Source organism: Filicampus tigris, chromosome 7 (assembly GCF_054856515.1).
Source record: "Filicampus tigris isolate MCC_2025a chromosome 7, RoL_Ftig_1.0, whole genome shotgun sequence".
Lineage (NCBI taxonomy): Eukaryota > Metazoa > Chordata > Actinopteri > Syngnathiformes > Syngnathidae > Filicampus > Filicampus tigris.
The window spans coordinates 23136090-23160508 of record NC_141223.1 but is presented as its reverse complement, the minus strand read 5'-3'; the positions used below and the strand labels follow the sequence as shown (position 1 = coordinate 23160508).

The 24419-nt window shown below is 42.0% G+C and overlaps 2 protein-coding genes across 4 annotated transcripts in view; one reads left to right on the top strand and one right to left on the bottom strand.

Moving 5' to 3' along the window:
* The window catches only part of LOC147145197 (cyclin-dependent kinase-like 1), a 56593-nt gene that overhangs the window by 14497 nt on the left and 17677 nt on the right, over window positions 1-24419 (bottom strand). The window lies entirely within an intron of this gene.
* Window positions 848-15316, top strand: tgfb1a (transforming growth factor, beta 1a). The gene is made up of 6 exons (XM_086035310.1): window positions 848-2055; window positions 12204-12488; window positions 13097-13331; window positions 13456-13606; window positions 14275-14385; window positions 14470-15316. The coding sequence occupies exons 1-6, from the start codon at window positions 1725-1727 to the stop codon at window positions 14515-14517; spliced, it is 1161 nt and encodes a 386-aa protein (XP_085891436.1). The 5' UTR covers window positions 848-1724; the 3' UTR covers window positions 14518-15316.

Genomic DNA, 24419 nt, shown 5'->3' with positions numbered 1-24419 from the left:
TAACGTAATCCAACCTAACCTACTTAAATACCTACGTAACTATCTCCTAACCCAACATACCTACTGAACCTAACAAACCTCACCTAAGAAAACACAATCAAACCTAATCCAACCTAACCTACGTAAATATCTCCTAACCTAACATACCTATGACCTACCTACCTAAAAACCTACCTGCCCGCCTCCTAACCTTCCTACCGACCTACCCAATTATCTGCCCAACTTACCTACCTAACCTAACATAACCTAACCACGAACCTCCCTCCCGAAGTCTTACTTACCTAACTTAACCTGACCTAACCTAACTGAACCGAACCTACCTACCAGACCTAACCTAGTAGCAATAGCAGTATCAGTGAGAGCACCATCAGGCCCCGCCTTGTTATCTCTTCCAAAACCTCCACTTTTAGATCAGGGCCTTCATGCTCTCTGGCCTGGCAGACGTTGGGACTTTCACAGGCACCGGGTAAATGTGGTGGTCAGTCATCGAGACGCCGGTGCTGCGCACAGCTTGTTGACATGTCAGTCATGAAGCCGACCCACAGATAAACCTGGTTGGGGTGTGTGCGTGTGGGGGGGGGCAGCCAATGCCAATGCCAACCATTCAGTAAAGCCTCCACAATGTGCGCGAGGAAGCAGCAGGCGGCAGAGCATATGTTTTACACTGCAACCGTTAGCCTCATTTCCTGGGCGGAAAGCTCTGCGCGCGATTAGACGAGGAACCAGAAAAGACTCAAGAGTGAGAGGAGGCGGAGGGTGGGGTGTTAAGTTAGCTGAGCTCACAAGATCCCACAAATCACTTTGTCACCAGCAAGCTGTGACAAGCAGAGGCCGAAAGTAATCCCCCCCCCCCCCCTCCAAAAAAAGAGGCGTATAGAGGAAGCCGTGTCACTGGGAGGCGGAGATGCAACAAAACTGAGTTGGAAGTCAAGCGCATGGATAGACGGAGGACACGCGCGGATGCACCCCTACGCCCCAGTTCTGCTGCTAAGTCTGGAGGAGAGAAGGTGTGTCAAAGTTTGGGAAAGAGCATTTTTAGCCATTGCGTCGGAGGATGTATGTCAAGCTGCAGCAGGTCACATGTTGTTGTTGTTGCTCAAAAAAGGAGAAGATGATTTTCATAATGGCCTCTACGCCTGCTTGTGAGTGACTTTTAAAACAAATAATTCACAATTCTGAATGAGCTCATCCGATAGCCCATTTCTGGGCTCCCTAGTTCAGTCTTATTGGACCTGACTGTGTGTTGAATAGTCCCGGGTGGTGTGTTAAGATGTGTTAAGGAGCAGAGGAAGTGGTGCTGTTGTTTGGCTGAGCGTTTTAAAAAAAACATGTGAAGAGAAACCGCCTGGTGAGCCGAACAACTCTGAACCGACACATGGAGGGAGGGCGGTCGACTGTAAGGAGAAGATCCGAATAGAGTGTGTGGAGGTTATCTAAATATTGGAGTCGGCTAGTGTGTGAGTGCAAGGCTTTTGACAGCTCACACGTCATTGTGTTACCTGCCTTGCTGAGTCAGGGGCTTCCAGTAGCCCGCCCTTCAGAAGACCCAAATGTTAGGAGCTATTCACAGTCCTGAACCTCCGAGACTCTCCACACTGCTTTAATTGTTCTCCCCGAGGGTAAACACCTTGCGTCAGTTGCACCTTTCCGCCCGTGATTCACTTCATCCAAGCTCTCCAGGCCGGAGGCAGGACTCAGCCGAGGCACATCTCCAGCGGTGCGTCATGAAGCTGGCCCTCCTGATCGCGGTGGCCGTATACATGGTGGCTCGGGGGAGCAGCATGTCCACGTGCAAGACTCTGGACTTGGAGATGGTGAAGAAGAAGCGCATCGAAGCCATCAGGAGTCAGATCCTCAGCAAGCTGCGTCTGCCCAAGGAGCCCGAGGAGGACCAGGAGGGAGACCAGGAGGAGATCCCCTCTACGCTGATGTCTCTCTATAACAGCACCAAGGAGATGCTAAGGGAGCAGCAGACCCAGGTCCAGATGGACATCTCCACCGAGCAAGAAGAGGAGGAGTATTTCGCCAAGGAGGTGCATAAGTTTAACATGACCAGTGAGTACTACCTTGTTTTTTGCCTTCATCAAAGATGGCTGACATACTGATAAGCATTCTAAAAATCAGAGGTGGGGAACTCGAGTTAGGTGACTTTAATCTAGTCAGACTTCATTTTTGAGACTAGGGAATTGCTTGGGTAAAGTTTATGAATCACTCAACTTGACTTGGTATTCTTGAAATTGGAATAAAATCAAAACCTTACGACTTGACAAGTTGGCGGTTTACATCTCCAAATTAGCATTCTCATCAAGTTAATTTCGTACATCGCGTGCGAATGTGGCAACCCGCCACTCTGTGGAATCTAAAGGCTAGTATGCGGAGTCTAAAGACCATTTAATGAAGCAAATCCTGTATGGAGGGAGCTCTGACGACGATCACGGTTGGATTCGAGGTCAAGTTTTGTGATAAAATCATGAAAAAGAGAATAGCATCCTGTTAACTTCACAGTTTAGCCATCTGATAGCGGGTCAAACTAACTAAGCTTCAGTTCAATTTAACGTTTAATTGAGTAGGCAATAAAGTAATATACACAATACAAAGTCCAGTTTAGGACCATTAAAAAAAAAACATGATCGTGAATGTGTTGGGCCCACTAACTACTGCAAGTACAGAGATGTGACAACAAAATGGTGTGGCTTCAGACTTAATAATTATGACTTGCTTCATTCAGGTTATGACTTGAATCAACTTGCTACAATTTTAGTGGGGACTTTCTAGCTTTAGATTTGCTACAGTAACTTGTAACCTATATATGATTTGCACATGTGAGACTTACCACTTCAGCTAAATATAAGCTTTACTTTCAAACATATTCCAATTTACAAGTCAGGTCCTTGCTGCTGAAAAGGCACAAAAACTGCTCAACAGGTACAACTTGTGCTTCTTGTGGTATTTATGAACGTGGATATGTGCATTTTAAATGGTTTAAGTGTCACGGCTGTTTTATTTCAATTTGTCCATAGAGTACAGACCCCCACCAAGGCCAAAGTAATCCTAAATATGCCCATGTGACTGTTTGGAAAAAAAAAAATCATGACATGACGGACGTTATCGATCCACTCCAGCCCTGTAGCTCACTAATGTCACAAACAGCATGCTTTTTTTTCTACCCAGCTACATCTGTTGGATCTTGTGGGTCAGAATTGGACAATTATTGGACAATATGAGCATTAAAAAGTAAATCGGCCACGCAGCAACCTTTTCTTTAACAAGCTGAATTTGCTTCTTCTGGTGGACACTGCTGTGGCTCAGCAGGTAGAGCGGGGCGTTCTGTAACCGGAGGGTCGGCTGTTCAAATCCCGCTCTGTCATGTGTCGTTGTGTACTTGGGCAAGACACTTCACCCACCTTTATCTCCAGCACCACTCACAGTGGTGTACGGCTGGGTGTCAATGTTTGTTGGTGGTCGGCGGGGCCGTAGGCACACACCGGCACTTCCGTCAGTCTGCCCCAGGGCAGCTGTGGCTACAGAACATAGTTTACCGCCACCAGAGTGTGAATGTGTGAGCGCATGAATAATGTACCCATTATAAAGCGTCTTTGAGTGTCCAGAAAAGCGCTATATAAATCTGATGCATTATTAGTATTATAAAATAGTTGACAATTGTCAAACAAATGAGGAAGATGCCATTGCTACTCTCTTCCATGGAGTTAAATTGGGAAAGAAATCATAATCAGTTAAGATCCTGATCAAAGTTGTTTTATTTTTTGTCACACTCCTCCACAAGGTTTTGGGGAAATCAGGCGTTTGTTTTTTTTTTAGTCCACGGTCGTGCCTTGGCAAGGTAAAAACTATTTGTGTCTTATCGATGTTCAAAAGTCCGCTAAAAATGTGAAAGCATGCCAGCCGAATGTCATCATTTGAGCATCTGGTTGAATATTCACATTTCAACGCACCACCTCATGTTAGATGGCCGGGATTCAAATGTAATTTGGCCCGTAAATGATCTTCTGATCTCCACCCAACATCTCCAGGCAATATGATGGCTAGATCACACGCTCTACATGTTAGCACCACCAAGCATCTGGCCTCACAATCTTTGACCATAAACACATCTTCATTTGTTTGTATGCGTCATTGCGCGTCCACGTTTGCCTCCCTTCTCCGCCACTTCAAAAGAAAAGCTCCATCCAGAAGGAGAACAAAGGAGCTTTTAAAAATGATTTTTTTTTTTTTCGTTAGGGCTCAGATGGAAAAGAGCAGACTGGGAAATTAAGACATGACGTGCACTCATTCACCCGGCTTCATTCCCTCTTTCATTTTCTCCTGAGGGATTGGGGGTTTCCTGTAACTCGAGCGTCAGGTTCTCCCTTGCATATCCTGTCACTTGTTCTCCATCACGGCTTTTTATGGACACTTTCCATGTAAACCCTACTTCAGAAGTGGCAAAAGTATTCGCACTCTGCACTCAAGTAGGAGTACAGATATTGGTGTCTTTGAAGAACAAGGCAGTTCTACTGGCAGAAGTACTGATTCAAGTCAACGTAAAGGAGTACAGACTGAAATTTACGTAATAAAACCCTGTCAAGTAAATTCTGAGATTTGTTTTAAAATAGATTAGATGTTTGGAAGATAATTGTTGAAAACGTGAAAAGACTGAGAACTACTGGTACTCTTTGCATTACCTGTTTGTAGACTTAACAGTGTTCAACCGTTCATCGCCATTTCAGTTTCTGAATATTTGGGGTATGGCTAAAACGGGGCCCTGTGATGCACTTGAGCGCTTGGCATGAGTTGCCCCACCCCCCCACTATTTCCAAACTTGAGGCTTTGTTCGCATAAGTGGTTAAACTAGCCTAATTTTGAGGTTACTCGGGCCAAACGCACACCGAGCAGTGTGCCTGAAAGCGACTAAAGTGAAACCTTGCCAGAAATTACAGACAGCAACTCTTTGCTGCACACAATGCAAGCAAATAAGCACCACGTCAAGAGCTCAACCAAGGTTGACTTGACTTCTCTCTATCTAGTATATCATTTTCAAGGTTAATGAGAGAAACCAGCCTATTTTGATCAAGTAAGGAGTAGAAAGTACATTTCTCTATTTTCAAATGTAGAGACTAAAAGTAAAAAGTCATCAGAAATCATTCAAGTAGAGTACCGATACCTGAAGAAAAACCAACTTAAGCACGGTAACAAAATAGTCGGACTTGGTTACTTCCCACCACTGCATCCTCCACCCAAGTCATGCACGCAGTTTGGCCCTCAACCTCTGGGTTATTCCTCCACGTCAGGCTTCCTGAGCGGGCTATCAGCGTGCTTGCATGTTGGCGAGCGTGACGGGCCAGCTCTGCAGGAAGGAAGGCAGGCTGATGGCCGCTGAGATCTCCAGGGTGACTCAGGTCCGGTGCCCGTGGGGAGAGCATGTTTCCTACCTCTTTGGAATGCCAGAGAACAGTCCGGGCCTCGGCACGGCTTCCTTTTAAAACAAGCCCTCTTCATGCTCGCTGGCTCGTGCTGGGCCCCAGCCAGCCGCCTGAGTGTACGTGTGGAGGAATATTTTGCAATTGTAAGAAAAACACAGGAGGAGGCAGAGGGCGTGGGACACTAGCTAACCTCTCTCTGTTCTTTTCATCAACTCTCCTGTTTTTCAATTTGTCCTCTGTGTTGTTTCTTTCTTTTTACTGGATGACTAACACTTTCCACACACACCATTCTTCAGGGATGTGAAATAAAGGATGTAATCATTTTATTTTGTGTTTTGGCAGAGGTGGGAGACTCAAATTAAGTCGGATTTATGTGGTCAATTATAGGACTTAAGACTTGCCTGGCTAAAACTTGTAAAATACTCAATTTGACTTTAACCCTGTATTTATGAGACTCCATTTGTCAATTGGGCCAATTTAAAAAAATTGTCAATTTTAAATCTGAATAGATCGATATTTTAACTGTTACCTGTTACGATCCCCGGAAATGAAGGTATAAAAATCAGGCATTTAGCAGGTTTGGTTGTACTCTGTGTGGTGTGCTCCGATAAGATCAACACAGGACTCCACCCACATACAGATGACGTTCTATTATGGATCTAGACTAGGCTAGTCCTTCAATGATCTAGCATTTTCCTGACCAACAATGACAAAGACCAGACTATCTTCTATTTGTAGATTTGAGATCTAAAATGATCCTAGATTATCCTTTGGTCTGTGTCCCTTAACACATTTAAGAGTGAATTTGTCCCAAGAAAGGATCTGTATGTGTCAGTGCCGATAATCTTAAATGCGTTCCATATTTATGACCACAAGTCTTCGTATGTGGGGAAAGCCGATGACTCCCAAGTCATGACTCAGAGAATTGTAATGTGAAAATTAGAAAATGTAGCCAATCAAGAAGCAAACTGACTGAGGAACAAGGAAGAGAGGCAGAATTGGTAGGATTTTTTCCACGGTTCGTCTTTTTTTTTAGATGAGGATTTTTACGTACAAAAATGGTCACAAGAGTACTCTCATTCCCTTCGTGTGTCCTCCAAGTCTTCCATGATGCGTCTTGTGTTTCCCTTTTCTTACTGTTTCTTTTTCTTAGTTTTTGCTAGATCACATTTGAGCACGGCGAGATTTCCGCCTTGGAGGACTAGATTCTAGATCGATGATGGAAAAAAATCTTGTGCACGGTGTGTTGTGCCAATGTTATCGGAGCGCACCGCACACAATACGATCAAAACTAGTAAATGCCTGATTTTTTATCTTCAAGTTTGGGGCCTGTAACAGATAAAAACATATTTTAAGATTTGAAAAATCCATATCTGTACTAGGCCTAAAATAATATGGCATTTGTTGTCCTCTGTCAGTAAAGATATAACACAAAGATAACTAAGCTTCTTTATGTGTGCACCAGGCCTTAGACATAAAGGTACATGACTTAACAAATCTTGCCTGCTTTATATTTTAAAATGCATTTACAAAATAGGGTTCTATTTTTGTGACCTGAGCAAGTCCGACTCGCCGAGCTGCATAAATCTTGCGCATAGGCAGGTTAGACTGGGTGTTAGTAATTTGTGTTGGCACATTCAAAAATGGTTGGTTTGTGCCATTGTGGGTTATGAACACGAGGAAAATGTCAACAAAGTCAAAAGGGTTAGGTTTATCTTAGGATAAATGTATTTTTATGACCCTAAGGTATTTCCATGCCAAAGTGGACCTTTGTCAAAAGTCGCTAAACTTCTTTACTAGATCAGCCATTTGAAAACATGACCTCATTGGTGCAGGGAATAATCCGCTTTTAGCCCTTCACATCTCAATGATTTTTGTTTCAACTAAACCATGTCGGCGTGTATAATGCGTGATGTCAGGGAGTTTGGGGGCGCGGGGGGCATAGGGCGGCGGTGGACAGGAGGGTGGAGCTGCCTGCTGGAATCTATTTCCTCCCACTGGTAATTACAGAGCTGCCTCCCTGCCTGTCACAACAGCTGTCCCTGGCTTACCTGCAGATCAGTGCTCAAAACCTCCCACACCCAAGCACCTGTGTGCATGTGTGTGCATGTGTTTGTCAGTTTTTGTTTTGGGGAGTAAGTCACATATGTGCAAGTAAGAGAATGGCGTATTGGACTGCGTGTTCTAATCCCTGCTGATATCCAGCAACTTCGCAAAGCCATTGAAGAGGGGTGGGCCAACTTCCCATAGGCCACAATCAACACAACATTATCAACCCTGACCCTATGCAAAGATGTTTTGCATTACACATTTTAGAGTGAGCTTTTATTGTGAGCAGCCTAAGACCAGGCCTGTACAGAAACGGAGATCCTCTATTTCTTTATAGCTGAATGCATTGTTTACATTTTTATAATCCGCCCGCGGCCAATAGCTTTCCGGTTGGCTTTTTCTAACCATGAAGAATAGTGACTAACGCCGCCGATGGTATGGAGGGGTATTACATTTCACGCATGCGCAGAAGGTACTTAATGGTCAGCGTCACTGTCTGTCGTCGCTGTGTATTTTTCCAGTGCGATGTGCCGACAGTAGGCCCGATGCCACAGCGTCTGTCCTAGGTGGCCAACGTCGGATTGTTCTATCTAGGCCTTCAAATCTGACTCGAGCCAAGTCATATCAAATCATGACTTGAGTCCCCCACCCCTGGTGTTGTGAGTGAGCATGGAGGCAAAATGGAAAAAATAATTGCAATCAGTTCAATGGAGAAGTTCAATCACAGGTCTGTTTTTTTAATTAAAAAGTAGAAGTGAGGACTGGCACTGTAGCCAATATTCCTCAGAGCGGAAGTGACCTCACTTCCTGTTTCACTTCACTTCTCTAACCCATGGCACATTTATCTCACTTCACACAATTACCGCTCGCTTTCACAGCAGTAGTGCTTCTCTGGCATGGGCGGCACCCGGCAAACTGTCATCTGGTTTCCTCTCACAAGCCCTAACAGCTTCTTTTGGGCCTTTTGGACTCACTTGTTCATGTCAGAGCACCAGCACAAATTTTGGTACAAGTGTTACACTGGGAGTCGACCTGCAATCCTGGTACAGCCCGGATCCAGGTCCGGAAAGTATGCGTGAAACGAGGAGAGAAGAGAATCATAGCTTAGGCATTCCCAAGCAAAATAGAGAATTTTGGGCACGGGCCAAGACCAAACAGCATCGATAAACATTCCACTGCAACCCTTTGCCCCCTCCTTTACTTGACTACTAATCCCACATACATTCTTCTTCCTTTTCAACCAAGCTGTGCCTTTCCAGCTCACCTTCACTCATTTCTGCCCAGTGTCATCCTTTCAAAGGTTTAGATTTATGGCAGGGATATCCAAACTTTTTTCACTGAAGACAACATGCAGAAAAGTGGGTAAAGGTGTGGGGGGTGGAATGGGGTTTCACTTGATTTTGTATTTTTGGAAACAGTCTAAGAACAATTCAATATGCTGTAGGTATATATATGTGTGTGTGAGCATGGGTGCGTGTGTTTAAACCTTGTTATCGTTCACAAAGCAAAATGTTATTGTAATTATATTTAAAACATTTTAGATACAGGTATCCTGGAACTTTCAACTTTTGATACACTTTTATTCAGAATTGAAAAAAACAGTGTGGTATTTATACCATTTAAATTTATTTACAATTTTAAATAAAAGGAATGCGTTAGAAATTTCAATTAAATTTGTTTTACTCGAGAGGGGTATGGTATCTTGTAACATTTAACTTTTGAAATTCTAAAAATATGTGAGCTTGGATCTTGTAACATCCAAATCGATAGCCTAACAACATAATTGGCCGAGTCATTTTTAAAATGTTTTGCGAAATTAATAAAAGTCCAGTTTCCTCACTGCAACCCTTGCTGATTACCGTGACCTGGATGACTGAGAATCTACATAGACAAAGAAAAATTACACAATTTTTAGCAAGTACATTGCTATTTTACTGTGAGAGTAAGTAAAAAAGAACTTAAAGCAATTATGCTATTAGGCTAATGAAACATATTTAAATAAAAAGTGTGATACAACATTCAACTTTGATTTCCTTTTTAATTTTAGATTAGAAAAATATTTTCCCTTTTGATGTGCGCCCAGTGCGGCGTTATTAATAGAATATGTGGTGGGCCAATTAAAGGAAAAAAAATTAAAGGAAAAAAAACATGTAGTGGACCGCAAATGACCCGCAAGCCAGATTTTGGACACCCCTGATTTATGATATGGTTCTGTATTATGTCGGCCTCTGAAGGGAAGTGGGGAGGGGTAGGGGCGTTGCCACCATCCCCCCCGAAAAAAAGAGGAGAAAGAAAACAAAACACTCTTTCTTTACGCTCAACATTGCCACAGGTGGAATCGATTCCTCTTTGGCTGCCGTCACACTCTGCATGCGTGCACTTATTCAATTTTACTCATGTGTGTGCGCAGCTGGGAAAGGCATTGGTATGAAAAACAGTTATGTTATGTCATGCGTACATTTGAACCCTGCCGTGTTACCAGTCAGTGAATATCATAAGGTAAACACATGAATCTTAACTAGAGGGTACATAGCCAAAATTTACTATCGGATGTAACTGTGATACTTGAACCTACAATTACCAGAAGAAATAGAAATATATGTGATGTGATATGAATGAGATATCAGCCATTGTGACAGGAGTTAAATGTAAATACTGTATCATACACCGGAGGTTCACACAACACTAAATATGACGTGAATATGATACATTACAGGGACATATATAAGACAATAAAATGATGCAAATATGGTATATTAGAGGTACGTAGATCATTAAATATGAGGCCATAATATGTAAAATATGGCACAAACCCAATTCCAATGAATTTGGGACATTGTGTTAAAGATAAATAAAAACAGAATACAATGATTTGCAAATCATGTTCAAACTGTATTTAATTGAATGCACTACAAAGACAAGATATTCATATTCAAACTTCTAAACTTCATTGTTTTTTAGCAAAACATTAACTTTCAATTTTATGGCTGCAACAAGTTCAAAGCTGTTCAAAGCTGGGACAGGTGTCAAAAAACAAGTCAAAAGAGAAGTTGAGGAATGCTCATCAAAAACCTTTTTGAAACATCCCAAAGATGAACAGGCTAACTGGAAATAGGAGGTATAAAAGGAGCTTCCCTGAATTGCTCAGCCCTTCACAAGCAAAGATGGGGTGAGGTTCACCTCTTTGTGAACAACTGCATCATCAAAAGTTTCAGAGAATCTCAAGAAATGGAAGTGGCAAGGCCGATAACCAACATTGAATGCCCGTGACCTTCCATCACTCAGGCGACACTGCATCAAAAAACCGACATCAATGTGTAAAGGATATCAGCACATGAGCTCAGGAACACTTCAGAAAACCAATGGCAGCAAATGTAGTTCGGCGCACCATCTGTAAGTGCAACTTTGAACTCTACTATGCAAAGCAAAAGCCATTTATCAACAACACCTGGAAGCGCCGCCGGCTTCTCTGGGCCTGAGCTCATCTAAGATGGACCGATGCAAAGTGTTCTGTGGTCTGACAAGTCCACATTTAAAATTGTTTTGGGAAATTGTGGACATTGTGCCCTTGGGGCCAAAGAGGAAAAGTGGAAAAGAACCATCCGGACCGTTATGGCCGCATCTGTGATGGTATGGGGCTGTGTTCGTGCCAATGGCAAGGGTAATTTACACATCTGTGAAGGCACCATTAATGCTGAGCGGTATATACAGGCTTTGGAGAAACATATGCTGCCATCCAAGCAACGTCTTTTTCATGGACGCCCCTGCTTATTTCAGCAAGACAATACCAAACCACATTCTGCACGTGTTACAACAGCATGGCTTGGTAATAAAAGAGTGTGTGTACGAGACTGGCCTGCCTGCAGTCCAGACCTGTCTCCCATTGAAAATGTGTGGCGCATTATGAAGCGTAAAATACGACAACGGAGACCCCAACAATGGGAAATAATTCCACCTACAAAGCTTTAACAATTACCTGTAGTGTAGTGTCCTCAGTTCCCAAATGTTCATTGAATGTTGTTAAAAGAAAAGGTGATGTAACACAGAGGTAAACATGACCCCGTCCCAGCTTTTTTGGAACATATTGGAGCCATAAAATTCCAAGTTAATGATTATTTGCTAAAACCAATCAAGATTATCAGTTTGAACATTAAATATGTTGTCCTTGTAGTTTTTCAATTACCATTAAATATAGGTCGAACATGATTTGCAAATCATTGTATTCTATTTTTATATATGTTTAACACAACATCCCAAATTCATTGGAATTGGGTTTGTACGTTATTAGTTTATTAATGACAAACATATATTACATATATATATTAAATATGATGTACATGGTACCTTAGAGGTGTATAGACATTCCGTAAATATGGTACATTAAGTACAGCATATGCAACATTAAATCTGATGTAAATATGGTACATTAGATGTCTAGAGGTCCATAGACTATTAAAACAATATAAATGCAGTGCAGTTGAATTTTTATGACGGAAATATGATGCATTAGGCATTTTATGTATTTACAGCATTTAATATGGCCTGCATACAATGTCATGTAAATATGGTTCATTACAAATAAATACAGTACCTTACAGTTAAAGCAAAGGAAACCATTCTGGACTGTGATTTTAACCGAATTTCGTTTAAAACCTTTCATTTCCTTCTCATCTATGCAGCATTGAAGTCAAGTGAAATTGTGCCCAAACTAACCCTTTCTTTTAAATTCCACAGAAAAAAATTACTCTGAGAGCACCAAGAACTCCAAAAGCATCTCATTATCCTTCAACATCTCAGAGATTCGGGGCAGTGTGGGCGACTATCACCTGCTGACCTCCGCCGAGCTGCGGATACTCATCAAGCATCCCACCATACCCACCGAGGAGCGGGTTGAGCTGTACCATGGCGTGGGCCCTACAGCCCGATACTTGGCGTCCCGCTTCATCACCAACCAATGGAAGGACAAGTGGCTCTCGTTTGACGTCACCAAGACCTTACAGGACTGGCTTCAAAGCAAAGGTAAGTTTGTGACATCACACCATCGTGTCAAAACCAGAAGTGGGGCACTTGATTCGCCAATTTTAGGGCTAGAGACGTGCTTGGCTAAAACTTAAGACTTCGACTTGGTATTCATGGCACTCAATTTAGACTTGAAACACAAGGCAAGTCTTTCCTGTTTACAGTTGATAATCTGCATTTTCAACATAGTGTGTCGTGGTTTGTTTTTTGAAAGAAAATTAGTTTTTGTCCATTCCAAAAACAACAACACAGAAAGCTGATCTAACCGCCTGAATTGTCCATCCTAATAAACAGGCTCTCCACCCTAACGATTGATTGGACTACAGTAAAAATGACAGATTAGGAATGCAGATTTTGTCAGATTCTTCAAGGGTGGCTACATTTTTGGTCGTATTATGATCAGTGAGAATACATTATACTATTACTCCAATTCATGTTGTGACTAAAAAAAGATTGTATGACCCAAGGAATGACTTTGCTTGACTTGCTTGAAATTTAGTGGGGACTCAACTTGACTCGCTTGATTTTTGCCACAGTACTTTCACACATGAAAGTCAAGACTTGAGACGTACTTATAAGTTTTACATCTGGAATGTCTGTCCTGGCAGTGGACGAGCAGGGATTCGAACTTCGTCTCTTCTGCGAATGCAGCCAGAGAAGCGCTGACGCCACTTTCAGCTTTTCCATCTCCGGGATCGACAGCGACCGGAGCGACATCGGAATGTTAAAGCAGATGACCCAGCAGCCACCCTTCATCCTGACGATGTCCATTCCACAAAGTGCCAGTGGCCATCTTACCTCACGGAAAAGACGCTCTACAGACACGCGAGACACTTGCACGGCGTAAGTCGACCTCATTGTTCCACGATGCAAGTCAAAATCCAGAATCCATCATTAAGGCACATATTCTACATGAACTAATCTTTAAAAAAGTGGTACAGAAAAGTAAGTAATGTTTCCAATGCAGCCAGACAGAGACTTGCTGCGTAAGGAGCCTCTACATCGACTTCAGGAAAGACCTGGGCTGGAAGTGGATCCATCGGCCGACCGGTTACCATGCCAACTACTGCATGGGTTCGTGCACCTACATCTGGAATGCTGAGAACAAATACTCTCAGGTAGGGAGCGACGGCAGAAGCTGCTCACGTACGATCACCACGTGCGTAAACGCCCCCCTCCCTCAGACGCTCACTGAGTTACAACACTACGACGGTGGTCACTACACCAATCAGACGACGCATTCAGACGCCACGACGCTTCACGACCTCCGACGTCGGTTTGGTCTATCTAGGCCTTGTAGGCTCCATTCTGCAGGCGCAGTCTGGCAAAATTCCAAAAGAGAAAAAACTCCACCCATGCGCACAGTTGGGACTCCGCTTTGCTCTAGACTTGCACCCGGAATGGAAATAGTGCCCACGGCGTTTAACCGTTTTCACCATTCCAGTTTTCCTGATTTTTTGAAACGGCACCCAGTGGCGCACCACAGCCCCCCGCATCGCCCCTCCCCCATTATCTAATAATTTGAGCGCCTGTGTTCGCATCAGCGCCTATCCAGCACAATTGCAATGTGCAGTTAGCTAGCTAGCAATGCATACACCAAGAAAATATTGGACATCTCCCTTTCGTCCCCCATTCACATTTGAGAGGTTTGTTAATAACACTCTTTTCAGGAGTGTGTGAAATTTACAAGACATTTATTTGCACTTTACAAGGACTAATCGTTTTTGAAAACATAATAGACTTGTGTATGAATGGTGTTATACAAATAAACTTGCCTTGCCTTCAGATTCTGGCCCTGTACAAGCACCACAACCCCGGAGCGTCGGCCCAGCCGTGCTGCGTCCCGCAGGCGCTGGAGCCCCTTCCAATTCTCTACTACGTTGGCAGACAACACAAGGTCAGTCCCCGTGCAACACTTGAGACACTTGCAACATGAGAGAGCACCCATGTGCTGTACATAATAGCTTTATTTGGATTTTAGGTGGAGCAGCTTTCCAACATGATTGTCAAGTCCTGCAAGTGTAGCTAAAAGATGACAAGACTGGGAAATGACGAAGAATCCCGCTTTGGGAACCCTGATGGTGAAAAGAAGATCCGAGTAGGAACTCTAGGAAGTCAACCATCGCCATGTTGGAATCGAACTGTTATTCACCTTCCATTGATGTCATTAATAATAGTGTAAATAATTTTTCAATTGCAGTTGTGACTTTTGAAAAGGATTAATTTATTTTGGGATGGACGGACACGTGCAAGTGTCACATCAGGACCTAAGTGATGTCGATTGTACGATGGATGTCTGCCCCAGAGGTCATATAGCTGAAGACATGGAAAACAGCTGCTGCTGTTATTGGTGTTTTCCCAGGGGACTTTGCAGCAGGTGTGTTTACAAAGGACAGCAGGCGAGCGCGCGAGCGATGCCCTGCTTCGCGGAAACTCCCTCCGACTGAGAGTTTTACTTTGCTTTTTCAACCCAAGTCTAGTGTTTAAAGTGTTTTTATGCTGTTGTTCTTTGGTTTGTTTTCATGAATGAATGTCAGCATATCCAAATGAAGCTTTTTTTCATGCTGTCAAAAATAGACCTGTATTTGCTACCATCGTCAGTTTCCATTTCTGGTGTCTTTAACTGGAGACTGTTTTTTGCACTATAGTAAACTCCCGCTTCACAGCAGTGCTTTGTCCCTATCACCCGCCAATTGTGCAAATCCCAGAGGGACGCGCCCCCAAAAATGTTTATAATTGTGTATGAAAATAGTTCAAACTGTAAATGCATTACAACCTATGATCCCAAAGCACTCTAATATCATTTCATTAAAAACAAATGGCTTACAGAGGATTTCCTTTTTTAATGCACTGAAAATGCATGTGTTTGGCAGCTTGTCAAACAATAATAATACATGCCTTGTTTGTTAGCTTGCAGTGCAAAAATATGAGGTGAAGACTCTCTAATTACTTGTTTCTGCTAACAACCCAGGTGAAACTTAGCTCATCCCTGGCGTAATAAGGTCGGAGAACAGTTGCGATGCATCACTTCAACTTATTTCCTTTGACACTAATTACTATTTTCCTATTAGTTAGGGCTTTAGCGCCATCTAGTGACATTTCAGGGAACTCAAAAAGAGCACAAAAAAACATGAATAAGTGAGTTTCAGCAAGCTGAGGATAGGTTCCAGATAAAAAAAAAACACAGATATGTGAATTGGTTTACTGTAATTTCTTCCTGCAGAGTCATGTGTTTTAGGAATGAAGCAAAAACACGTTTCATATTAGGGGTGGGTGATATGGGCTAAACAAATATATTTTTTTCAAAAAACTCGAGAATGATAATTTGACGATATACAAAAAATATTCTAAATCGGCGCTTCACAGAACAATTATGGATAGCGTTTGTGTACAATAGCTCTTGTTTATATTTTAAATTGCTTCATACATCTGCAAAACATAATGACATTCGACGGCAATATTTAACAATGAAGAACTTAAAATCATTCCTAGACTTACATTGATTTTGGGGAATATATATGTCACTCAAATGTTTCCTATTATTTCATAAAGGCAAGTACTGCCAACTACTAGAGCACAACAACTTCTCGCTGGGTGACACTAATACCCTGTCATATAATTGTGCCACATGCGTCACCCTGGAATAAAAGCATGTCATTTGTGGACTGTCCTTAACACACACGGTAAGAGAAATACAGCGTCTTGCACTGTTATTACATATACAATTGTAGTGACAACAAATTCAGCCGTGCCGCAAATGAAGTTACGATGCGGACTACAAGTGGGTAAACTGAATGAACAGAATTGCTCTTCACAGGGACCGTTTTGGCACATCCAACAATGTTATTCTGACCGACATCAGTCTTGTCGACCCCAAATCATTTACAGACTGGGGATGTGGATTTGCGGCTTGATGTTAATTTACCCGCTGAGATGGGACACTTCTCCATATTTGAAATATGTTTGCTCGGCTGCTAACAGAGTGACGTGACCGGGTCCTGCCAGCTGATTCTCCGATTATAAACACCGATTTGCAGAATGAGGATTTCATCACTTCCTCTTACTTTGCGGCCATCGACGGACTCGTTTTTCTTTCCTTTTCGAGGCAGTATAAATACTCAATAATGTAAAATCGCGCACCGTGAAAGAAACATTGACAATAATATCGATGACGATATATATCGCCCACCCCTACTTCAAAGTGCACGTCATGTTTGGATTTTGTAAATATATTAAAGAAAAAATAAACACTGATGTTACACATGTTGTTGTGTATGTGTGAACCGAGATGCCTTTTTTACTCTGGTCGAGCCGTGCATTTTATACTTTGAACCTCAGTGGGGACGTGCCCATCTTAATGTACTGTACCTCATTATACCAGTCCACCATTATTACATCACAACTACAGAAACTATCAATACTATATAACAATTAAATAGACTGTAACAGACACAACTGTTCCACATGAATTAGTGTATGTGGAGCAGTTCAGAATCAGCACTGAACAAATAACATGACAAAAAATAAATTCAATTCAATTCTTCATACTAATTGTATACAGTACATCACACTCACCAGAGTTGCTGATGACGAAATCTGTTCATTTGTCCAGATAGCTACATAGGTTTTTTTGGTGTTGGCTGTAACAGGTTTTGCTCTGAGCAACCAATCATAGGAAGGAGAAATACAGACGTCAATGACCAGCCTTGGGATGACAAATTTGAAATCTGATTGATTGGTGAGAGAAACAATCCATTTGTTAACATACTGTAATTTAAGTTACATAGGTCAGCACTACTCATACTGGAAGCAGTCCGGCCAACACTATGACATGATGAGAATAGATTGTTGGGAATAGATGTTTACAATTCCATGGAACAAAATAGAATTTAGGTTGCAAATGTAGGTCAGTGCTTCCGATAGTGTTTAGGCCAGCAGAGAAGTCCTTGCTGGCCCTGACCGACAACCGCTGCATATAACCCAGCTAACGCTAACATTCCTGGCTGCACAACGCCATTCTTGGCACCAAGTCTTTGGACACATGTCACGGAAACATTTTTATCTGTGTGCACCTCATTCCTAATGGGGCCCCACCTCTCTTCCTAAGAACACTGAGGATTACTGGCAGTCCATGAGGCTGCATTGGGAATGACGAACGCAGGTCCAGACCCGTTGGTACAGCCCAGACTTTAGGGCTGTGACTACATGGAAAATGAAGCACGGGTAAGAACACTGAACCCGCTGACATGAATCCCCCACCACCACTTGTCCACCTCGATTTACGTAATTTCGCATGCCTAGCAAGACGACGACCTGCGCCATCTTGCTCCAAAAGCTGGTCACGTTACCCAAGAATTTCTAAGGAGCGTGCCAACTCTTTTTGAGGGTGATAAACAAATTCATACTAAACAAGACAAGATATGTTGCCAGATTTTAAATGTTACCGCTCCTGCGGCACATGATGGTCTGTGGTGCCTTCGGCAAGGCAGATGTAATTGGAATGTTACAAGGAGGAAAGGGCATCATTAACAAAACCACTACAAGCAAAACAAGCAGTTTTTGGGGGAGGCGGGGTTGGGGGGGGGCAACAACATAGAAATTGTGTTGAAGCTCTCCCTGCGATGACTAAGCATGGCAATGTGAGGAGGCTCATAAATCTGTCACAAATTAATGGAACACTCCCTGAGGGGAGTCAGACTCAAGTGGGCTCATCCTCGAAGGCATCGCTCGTTTCTCAGCAGCTGCTTCCTGGCTTTTGATGGGGGGCCCCTGAAAAACTGCTAACGTCACCGTGAACATGTGGAGAACAGTGGGGAGACACTTACATTTTGAGTGTTTCCACATAATCATAGTCAACAGGTGTTGTGTCACCACTTGTGACTACATGATGAATGAGTTAGTGTCGGTGCACCTCATCCGCAGTGAAGGCACACAGTGAAACCTTAGGTCATAAACTAGTGCACTGGGGGACAGTTTCCCCCCCTTAGGAAGTAACGGGAATAGAAATAATTGTTTTCCAGAATTAAAGTGTTCCATACTTGGAAAAAAAAAAGTGGACTTGAAAAAAGAAGAAAACATCAAGAAATGGGGGTCTAATACTTAATTTAGGCAAAATTATCTGCCAATGGAATAGGAAAAGTTGACTTGGAAAGATTTCTCAAAGGGCAAATCAACCATCTAAAAAATCTTAGCAATAATATGTTCTCTGTGACCTTCACTAGTCAGAACATAGCATTCTGATTAATTTGGCGTTTGTGGAATACGAGTTAGGCTCAGGTAACGACCAATCACGGATCACCTGTTTTCTGAAGCTGAGTCCTGATTGGTCGTTATCTGAGTCCTGAGTAACTGTGATGTCATTTTCAGTCCACAGAAGTGACAAAACAGAAGTGACAAAATGGGACACCCCTGAGATGGACAAAAACAGGTGGATTTTACTGCGTAGCTCATGGTCCACAAACACAATATTAATCAGAATGGCATGTTTCGATGAGTGGGCCTGCGTAGAAAATATTCTTGTAAATGATTTTTGGGGCTTGACTTCCGCTTTAATACAAGTAAACACAGTTATCCTCAGAAGCCCCCACCAATGTCTTATAATTAGTGTATCTATACTACCTTCACCTATGGATTATATTAGAGTAGTTCTTATTTTAATGTGCTATAATCAGTAATAAAATGTCAATAACAACTTATAATTCCTTGTTAAGATGGAGGAAAACGTGCTTGAAGCAAGTGAAATTCTCTTTCCACAAAATCTACCTGGTAAGGAAAAATATATTGGCAGACAAAGAACAAGACCAGTCCAGGGTGTAGTCCACCTTTTGCCTGAAGTTAGCTAGGATAGGCTCTGTGTTGAAAATGGATGGATGGATGGATGGATGAATGGATGGACAAACAACAAGGACATTTTGTGATTTCAAATCAAAATATTTCATCTTAGCTAGATTTTAGATTTTGCAGTTTTAGTAAACTCTGACAACAAAGTAATATCAACTTTAATATGAAGTCAGCAAAAGCTGAATCGAGGCAATTGCACTCTTCCTATTTGTGGAAGATATTTCACATTTAAGACAGAAGGATTCTTCAGTACAAGTATTACCATACATTATAGAAATATTCGGTTGTCTTTACGTTCTTCAGTCTTTTCGGTTCAAGAGCAGGATTTGGATTAAAGGTTACATTTCTTCAACAACCAAGAAGGGTCCAGTTACCTCTATTCAACTTTTGCATTAAGGTTAAACTATTTTGTTTTTTTTCAGTCTCTTGAGTTCGGAAGATGCCTTTTGGATTAAAGATGACATTTCCTTCATAACCAAGAAGAGTCCAGTTAATCCAAAAGGCTTCAATTCTGAAATAGCGAACACAATTAAGAGAATTAATGGAGAGTGAACAGTCAATATACAGGGAATTACTATAGTTGGGTTTTATCACAATGGGGTCTTTAAGAGCATCCATGTGCTACACTTTCTGCTCTCTCATCGGCTGGAACTAAAATGGAACACGGCCTAGCACGTTTTTACCTGTTGTGTGTGCAAAGCTAATCACGCAACATGTGCACCGATTTGACATAGTGCAGGCCTCACAGGATGCTATTCTTGGCCTTCTGACTCACAAACAAGTCGATGACATTTGCATTATAGGCAGAAGTCATTCATTAAACATTGCAGAGAAACTCCTGCTTGCGTGCGATCTTAAAAACACACTTTGATGTAGTGATGCCTGTGGCTATTGATGCTACAGGTGGCCAGTGTGTATAAAAAAATACAAAAGAATTTAAAAAAAACCCGCGGCATCAAACATGCCAAATGCTTTGAGCTTGTTTCGATTTCAGTTGGCTGAGCTGTTTCTATTGTATCTTCATGACATGTAACTTGGCAAAACAATACAATAAAAACAATAGTTAAAGTAATAATATTGTCAATTGGCCAACTTACAATAGGACCAAACAATATCTACAGTACTCATTAATATAAATACTGTACAGTACATTGAATTCCAATCTCTTGGCGCTTCACTATTCACCATTCCTCAGCTCTTCACCAATTCGTGAGTCTAGTCTAGTAAAGTGAATTCACTCTGACCAAGCTTTTCGCTCAATTTAATCTATATCTAATCGACTCCTAAAAAAAACGACTCTATTTTTTGTTACGATTTTAGTAAAGAAAAGAAGCGCTGTATTGTATATAAAAACATAATAAAACGATTTTAAGAAAATAAACCGATACACCAGCCAAACGGTGTGGAGAACGGATTTACCGGTACCACATCACACGCAGGTGCCGCACTCCTGACACGCCGCCAAATAAATAAAAAATAAAACCTATGTATACCTTTCAGTCTGGACACATGCCACGGATTAATATTGCAGAGTTAAATGGAACGTAAGGGCAGTGCCATGTTGGGCGAAATCATGAGCTGCAGACCCCAAGCAATGCAACGTATGCTAAACCAGCAGATTATTGAATTAGGCCCGCTGAGAGATTTTTGAGACCGATTGATTTAATCATTCCAGCCTGTGTACACCATGCCTGAGATGAAAAAAAGGCATCGGCCATTGAGGAAGTGCAGCGAAGCGTTGTCCATCTTCTGACAGGTAGCATTGAGCAACATTCCCAAGTGGTCAGGAGAAGACTGACAGAGAATTGCCATGCATCTCTTGTATTGGGTCAGACGAGATTGTCCATGTATTGCAAATATTGTGGCAGGTGTGTGTATTTTTTTTTGTTGAGCTTTTTTTATTGTCATATCTGTCCTTGATGTGGCTGACTAACAAGAGAAGTAGGGGTTGTCCCTCATCCATCTGTCTTGTCAAACCCCCCACGCCCCCTTCACTCTGCTCACACCTGCAGTTTACCTCCAGATGCTTATCATGGTGTCTTTTTGACAGCCTCATCGCATTTCTATTCTTTTGAATTTTCTCTCAAACATCTGTGTCCAAAAGCTTGGCAGCTCTTTGAAGACACGCACTCAAGATCATTGTGACTTATCATCCCGGCGGCCGATGGGGGCAGCAAACGCCAATGAGGGCGAGATACAACTCAAAGACCACACACAGATGTGCTTTTGAGACACTTCGCATACGGGTTTAATGTTCCTGTCCAAGGATTTTCCTCGTCTTCATCATCATTGTCAGCGCTCACCAGGGTTTAAAACACTGAAGAGAAACTCTTCAAAGAGAAAAGTACAAAGGGAAAGTATTCCTGAGTGCTTATAAAACAAACTGCTCTGACTCACTCAGGCTAGAGAGAAATGTTTGCTAAAAAAGGGTAGGTACCAATTACATCTGGATCCTCACATTCCCACTCCCCCGCCCCTCAGTTCCTTCCATCTTTTCATTGCGGCCCACCGCGGCCCCCCTCTCCACTCTCAGAGGTCCAAAACTGGAAACTGACTGAAAGGGTGAGCAGATGTCCGATGAGGCTCGCAGTGATTGATGATGATGTATGGACACGAGTCTGAACTTGGTAGCGTCCCTACTGGTAACTGGGGCAACAGGCAAAACAATTCACAGGGAGAAGCATCCTTAAGATTTAAAGATCCACAAATCTGGAACAAATCCTCACAGAGTGACAGGTCCACTCAAGACATTTTGTTGGAAATCATTTATCAGTGATCATTTAGCTTCATTTTTCAATTTCACTAGCATGCGTGGATAGACAAATATCTTAAAACATCAAAAATTAGGGTTGTCCCAAACGATTATTCTTCTGCCTTATCGACTATTTTTCCGATTAGTTGATTAGTTTAACAATACTTTTTTTTTTTTTTAATTAATCCAGCAATTTTTGGGTTAACGATTATTAATTTACAAAACCACTTCAGAACACTTTTTTAAAAATCTGTTTATTAATGTAAAAAAACAAACTTTTGAAATTGAATGAACACTCACATTTCTTTTAGGCAAGCATCATGACTTGTGAACATGAATGAGGTATTTCTCTGTCTATGCATTACAGTGAAACAATGTGCGAGCTCATTTTAAGCAGTCCAAATATAACTAAAAAATAAATAACTCTTAAATAGAGTCCAATGAGGAGCACCCTCCACAAATGCAATGGACATCATGTCCTTGACAATCATTAGGACAGGATACTTTGTGTGAGTTGAGATGCACTTTCTGGTGTGCAGTCACGGACTATGGTAAGCAGGCCAAGCAGCGGGAGCAGAACATCATCCTAAATACAATGGGCATGCTGTGCTGCACACAGAGACGGTGAGACCGGGGCAGCAGCGGTTGCGATATATAAACAGATGTCGCGTGTTACCGTTTGTGGCTACATAAAGCAACGGAACCAGTTACGTTACCTGCAAGCACCAACGCAATTTGACTGGAGTGAAATAGCTAACGTCAGCCCCATTATGCACTGCAATGTCATTTTGACTGCAACCCGCTGCTTCAAGAAATGAAACCTAACGATGCACGTTAATAATACGTTGCACATAACAGCAACTTAAGTATTAGTAGTTAATTAGATGAACTTACGATCCTCCAGATTTTTGCTTTCCGTCGTCTTCCAGCAGCACCTGGGTGACCTCACTTCAGGTGTTCGTTCATCACTCGGCTTTACACCAACTCGACTTTACAAAGGCTACAGACCACCATACTTATATGTCCATACTTTGGACTTTCTTGTCCGCTGTTCAGCTGCTTCGTGGTGCGCCGCCATTTCTGCTGTTCTCCTTTCTTTTCTGCTGTGCGCACTTGTTTACAACTGACGGTATGCACGTGTTGACGTCTTTATATCATCGACACTCGACGGTAAGTGCGTGCCGACGTATTAAACGTCATCGACACTCGTCGTCGACGGTATGTTGTGCGGGCCGACGTATTTATGTCATCGGTGACGTCGACTATGTCAACTAGTCGGGAAAGCCCTACTCAAAATATATCATTTTAACATAGTTCTTTGACACCAATACTACTTTCCTACTAGCCATTACGTTGGTGCCATCTTGTGGCATTGTATGGTGTTACAGAAAGAGCACAAAAAGCACCAGTAGGTGAGTTTTTGGGCATGAATAGCGAACCACGAATAGGCAGGGTTTTCTTCACCCACCTCCCCTTCACCCTCTCTTTCCTGCTGGCTCTGAATTCCCAAATGAAAACCAGTACTTCCTGTCCCTCTGTTTATGACACACTACCCTTTGAAGCTGCATGTGTGTGTGTCTCAATGTCTAAATCTACCCCCACAAAAATTATAACATACAGTCGGGATACACCTGAGCAGACCATGCTCAAAGGGGTCGCAACAGGATGGATATATATATATATATATATATATATATATATATATATATATATACACAGTGTTGGGCAAGTAACTTCCAAAATGTAATATATTACATATTACTATTTACTTGCATGTGAAAGTAATAAGTTGCTTTACAATATTACTCTATTTGTAGAGTAATGCGTTACTCAAGTTTAAGTTACTTTTAAGTTACTTTTTCAAAAATCGGGGATTAATTTATTCAATAATGATTTCAAGACCTTAAATGGAAAATGCAAAATTTGCTGCCATACTCTAGCTGGTAAAGTTAACTTATGAGCATATTTAACTATATAGTGTGGTCTATAATATTAAATGTTTCGACTCTATGGTGTGGTGGGACATCACAACCTTTGATCAATATTTGTATCAATAAGATTTATTTTTTAAATATAAATACTTGAACTGATATTTTGTCCAGTAAATAAATAATCAGACAGTAAACCACAAATGAAATTATCATTATTCTCAAATTAATTTACACACTGGGGGCGGCATGGCTCAGTGGTAGAGTGGTCCTTTCCCAAGCGGCAGGTTGTGGGTTCAATTCCCGGCCATTGTGACCATGTTGAAGTATCCTTGAGCAAGATACTGAACCCCCAGTTACTCCCGATGCTGCGTCATCAGGAGGTAGATGAGGTACAGTGTGAAGCGCTTT

What these genes read in the sequence shown, in the direction of transcription:
- tgfb1a (XM_086035310.1), top strand. Translation starts at nt 1,725, where the DNA reads ATGAAGCTGGCCCTCCTGATCGCGGTGGCCGTATACATGGTGGCTCGG. An exon ending in GCATAAGTTTAACATGACCA is followed by an intron (nt 2,056 to 12,203) that starts GTGAGTACTACC and finishes TAAATTCCACAG; the next exon opens with AAAAAAATTACTCTGAGAGC. An exon ending in GGACTGGCTTCAAAGCAAAG is followed by an intron (nt 12,489 to 13,096) that starts GTAAGTTTGTGA and finishes CTGTCCTGGCAG; the next exon opens with TGGACGAGCAGGGATTCGAA.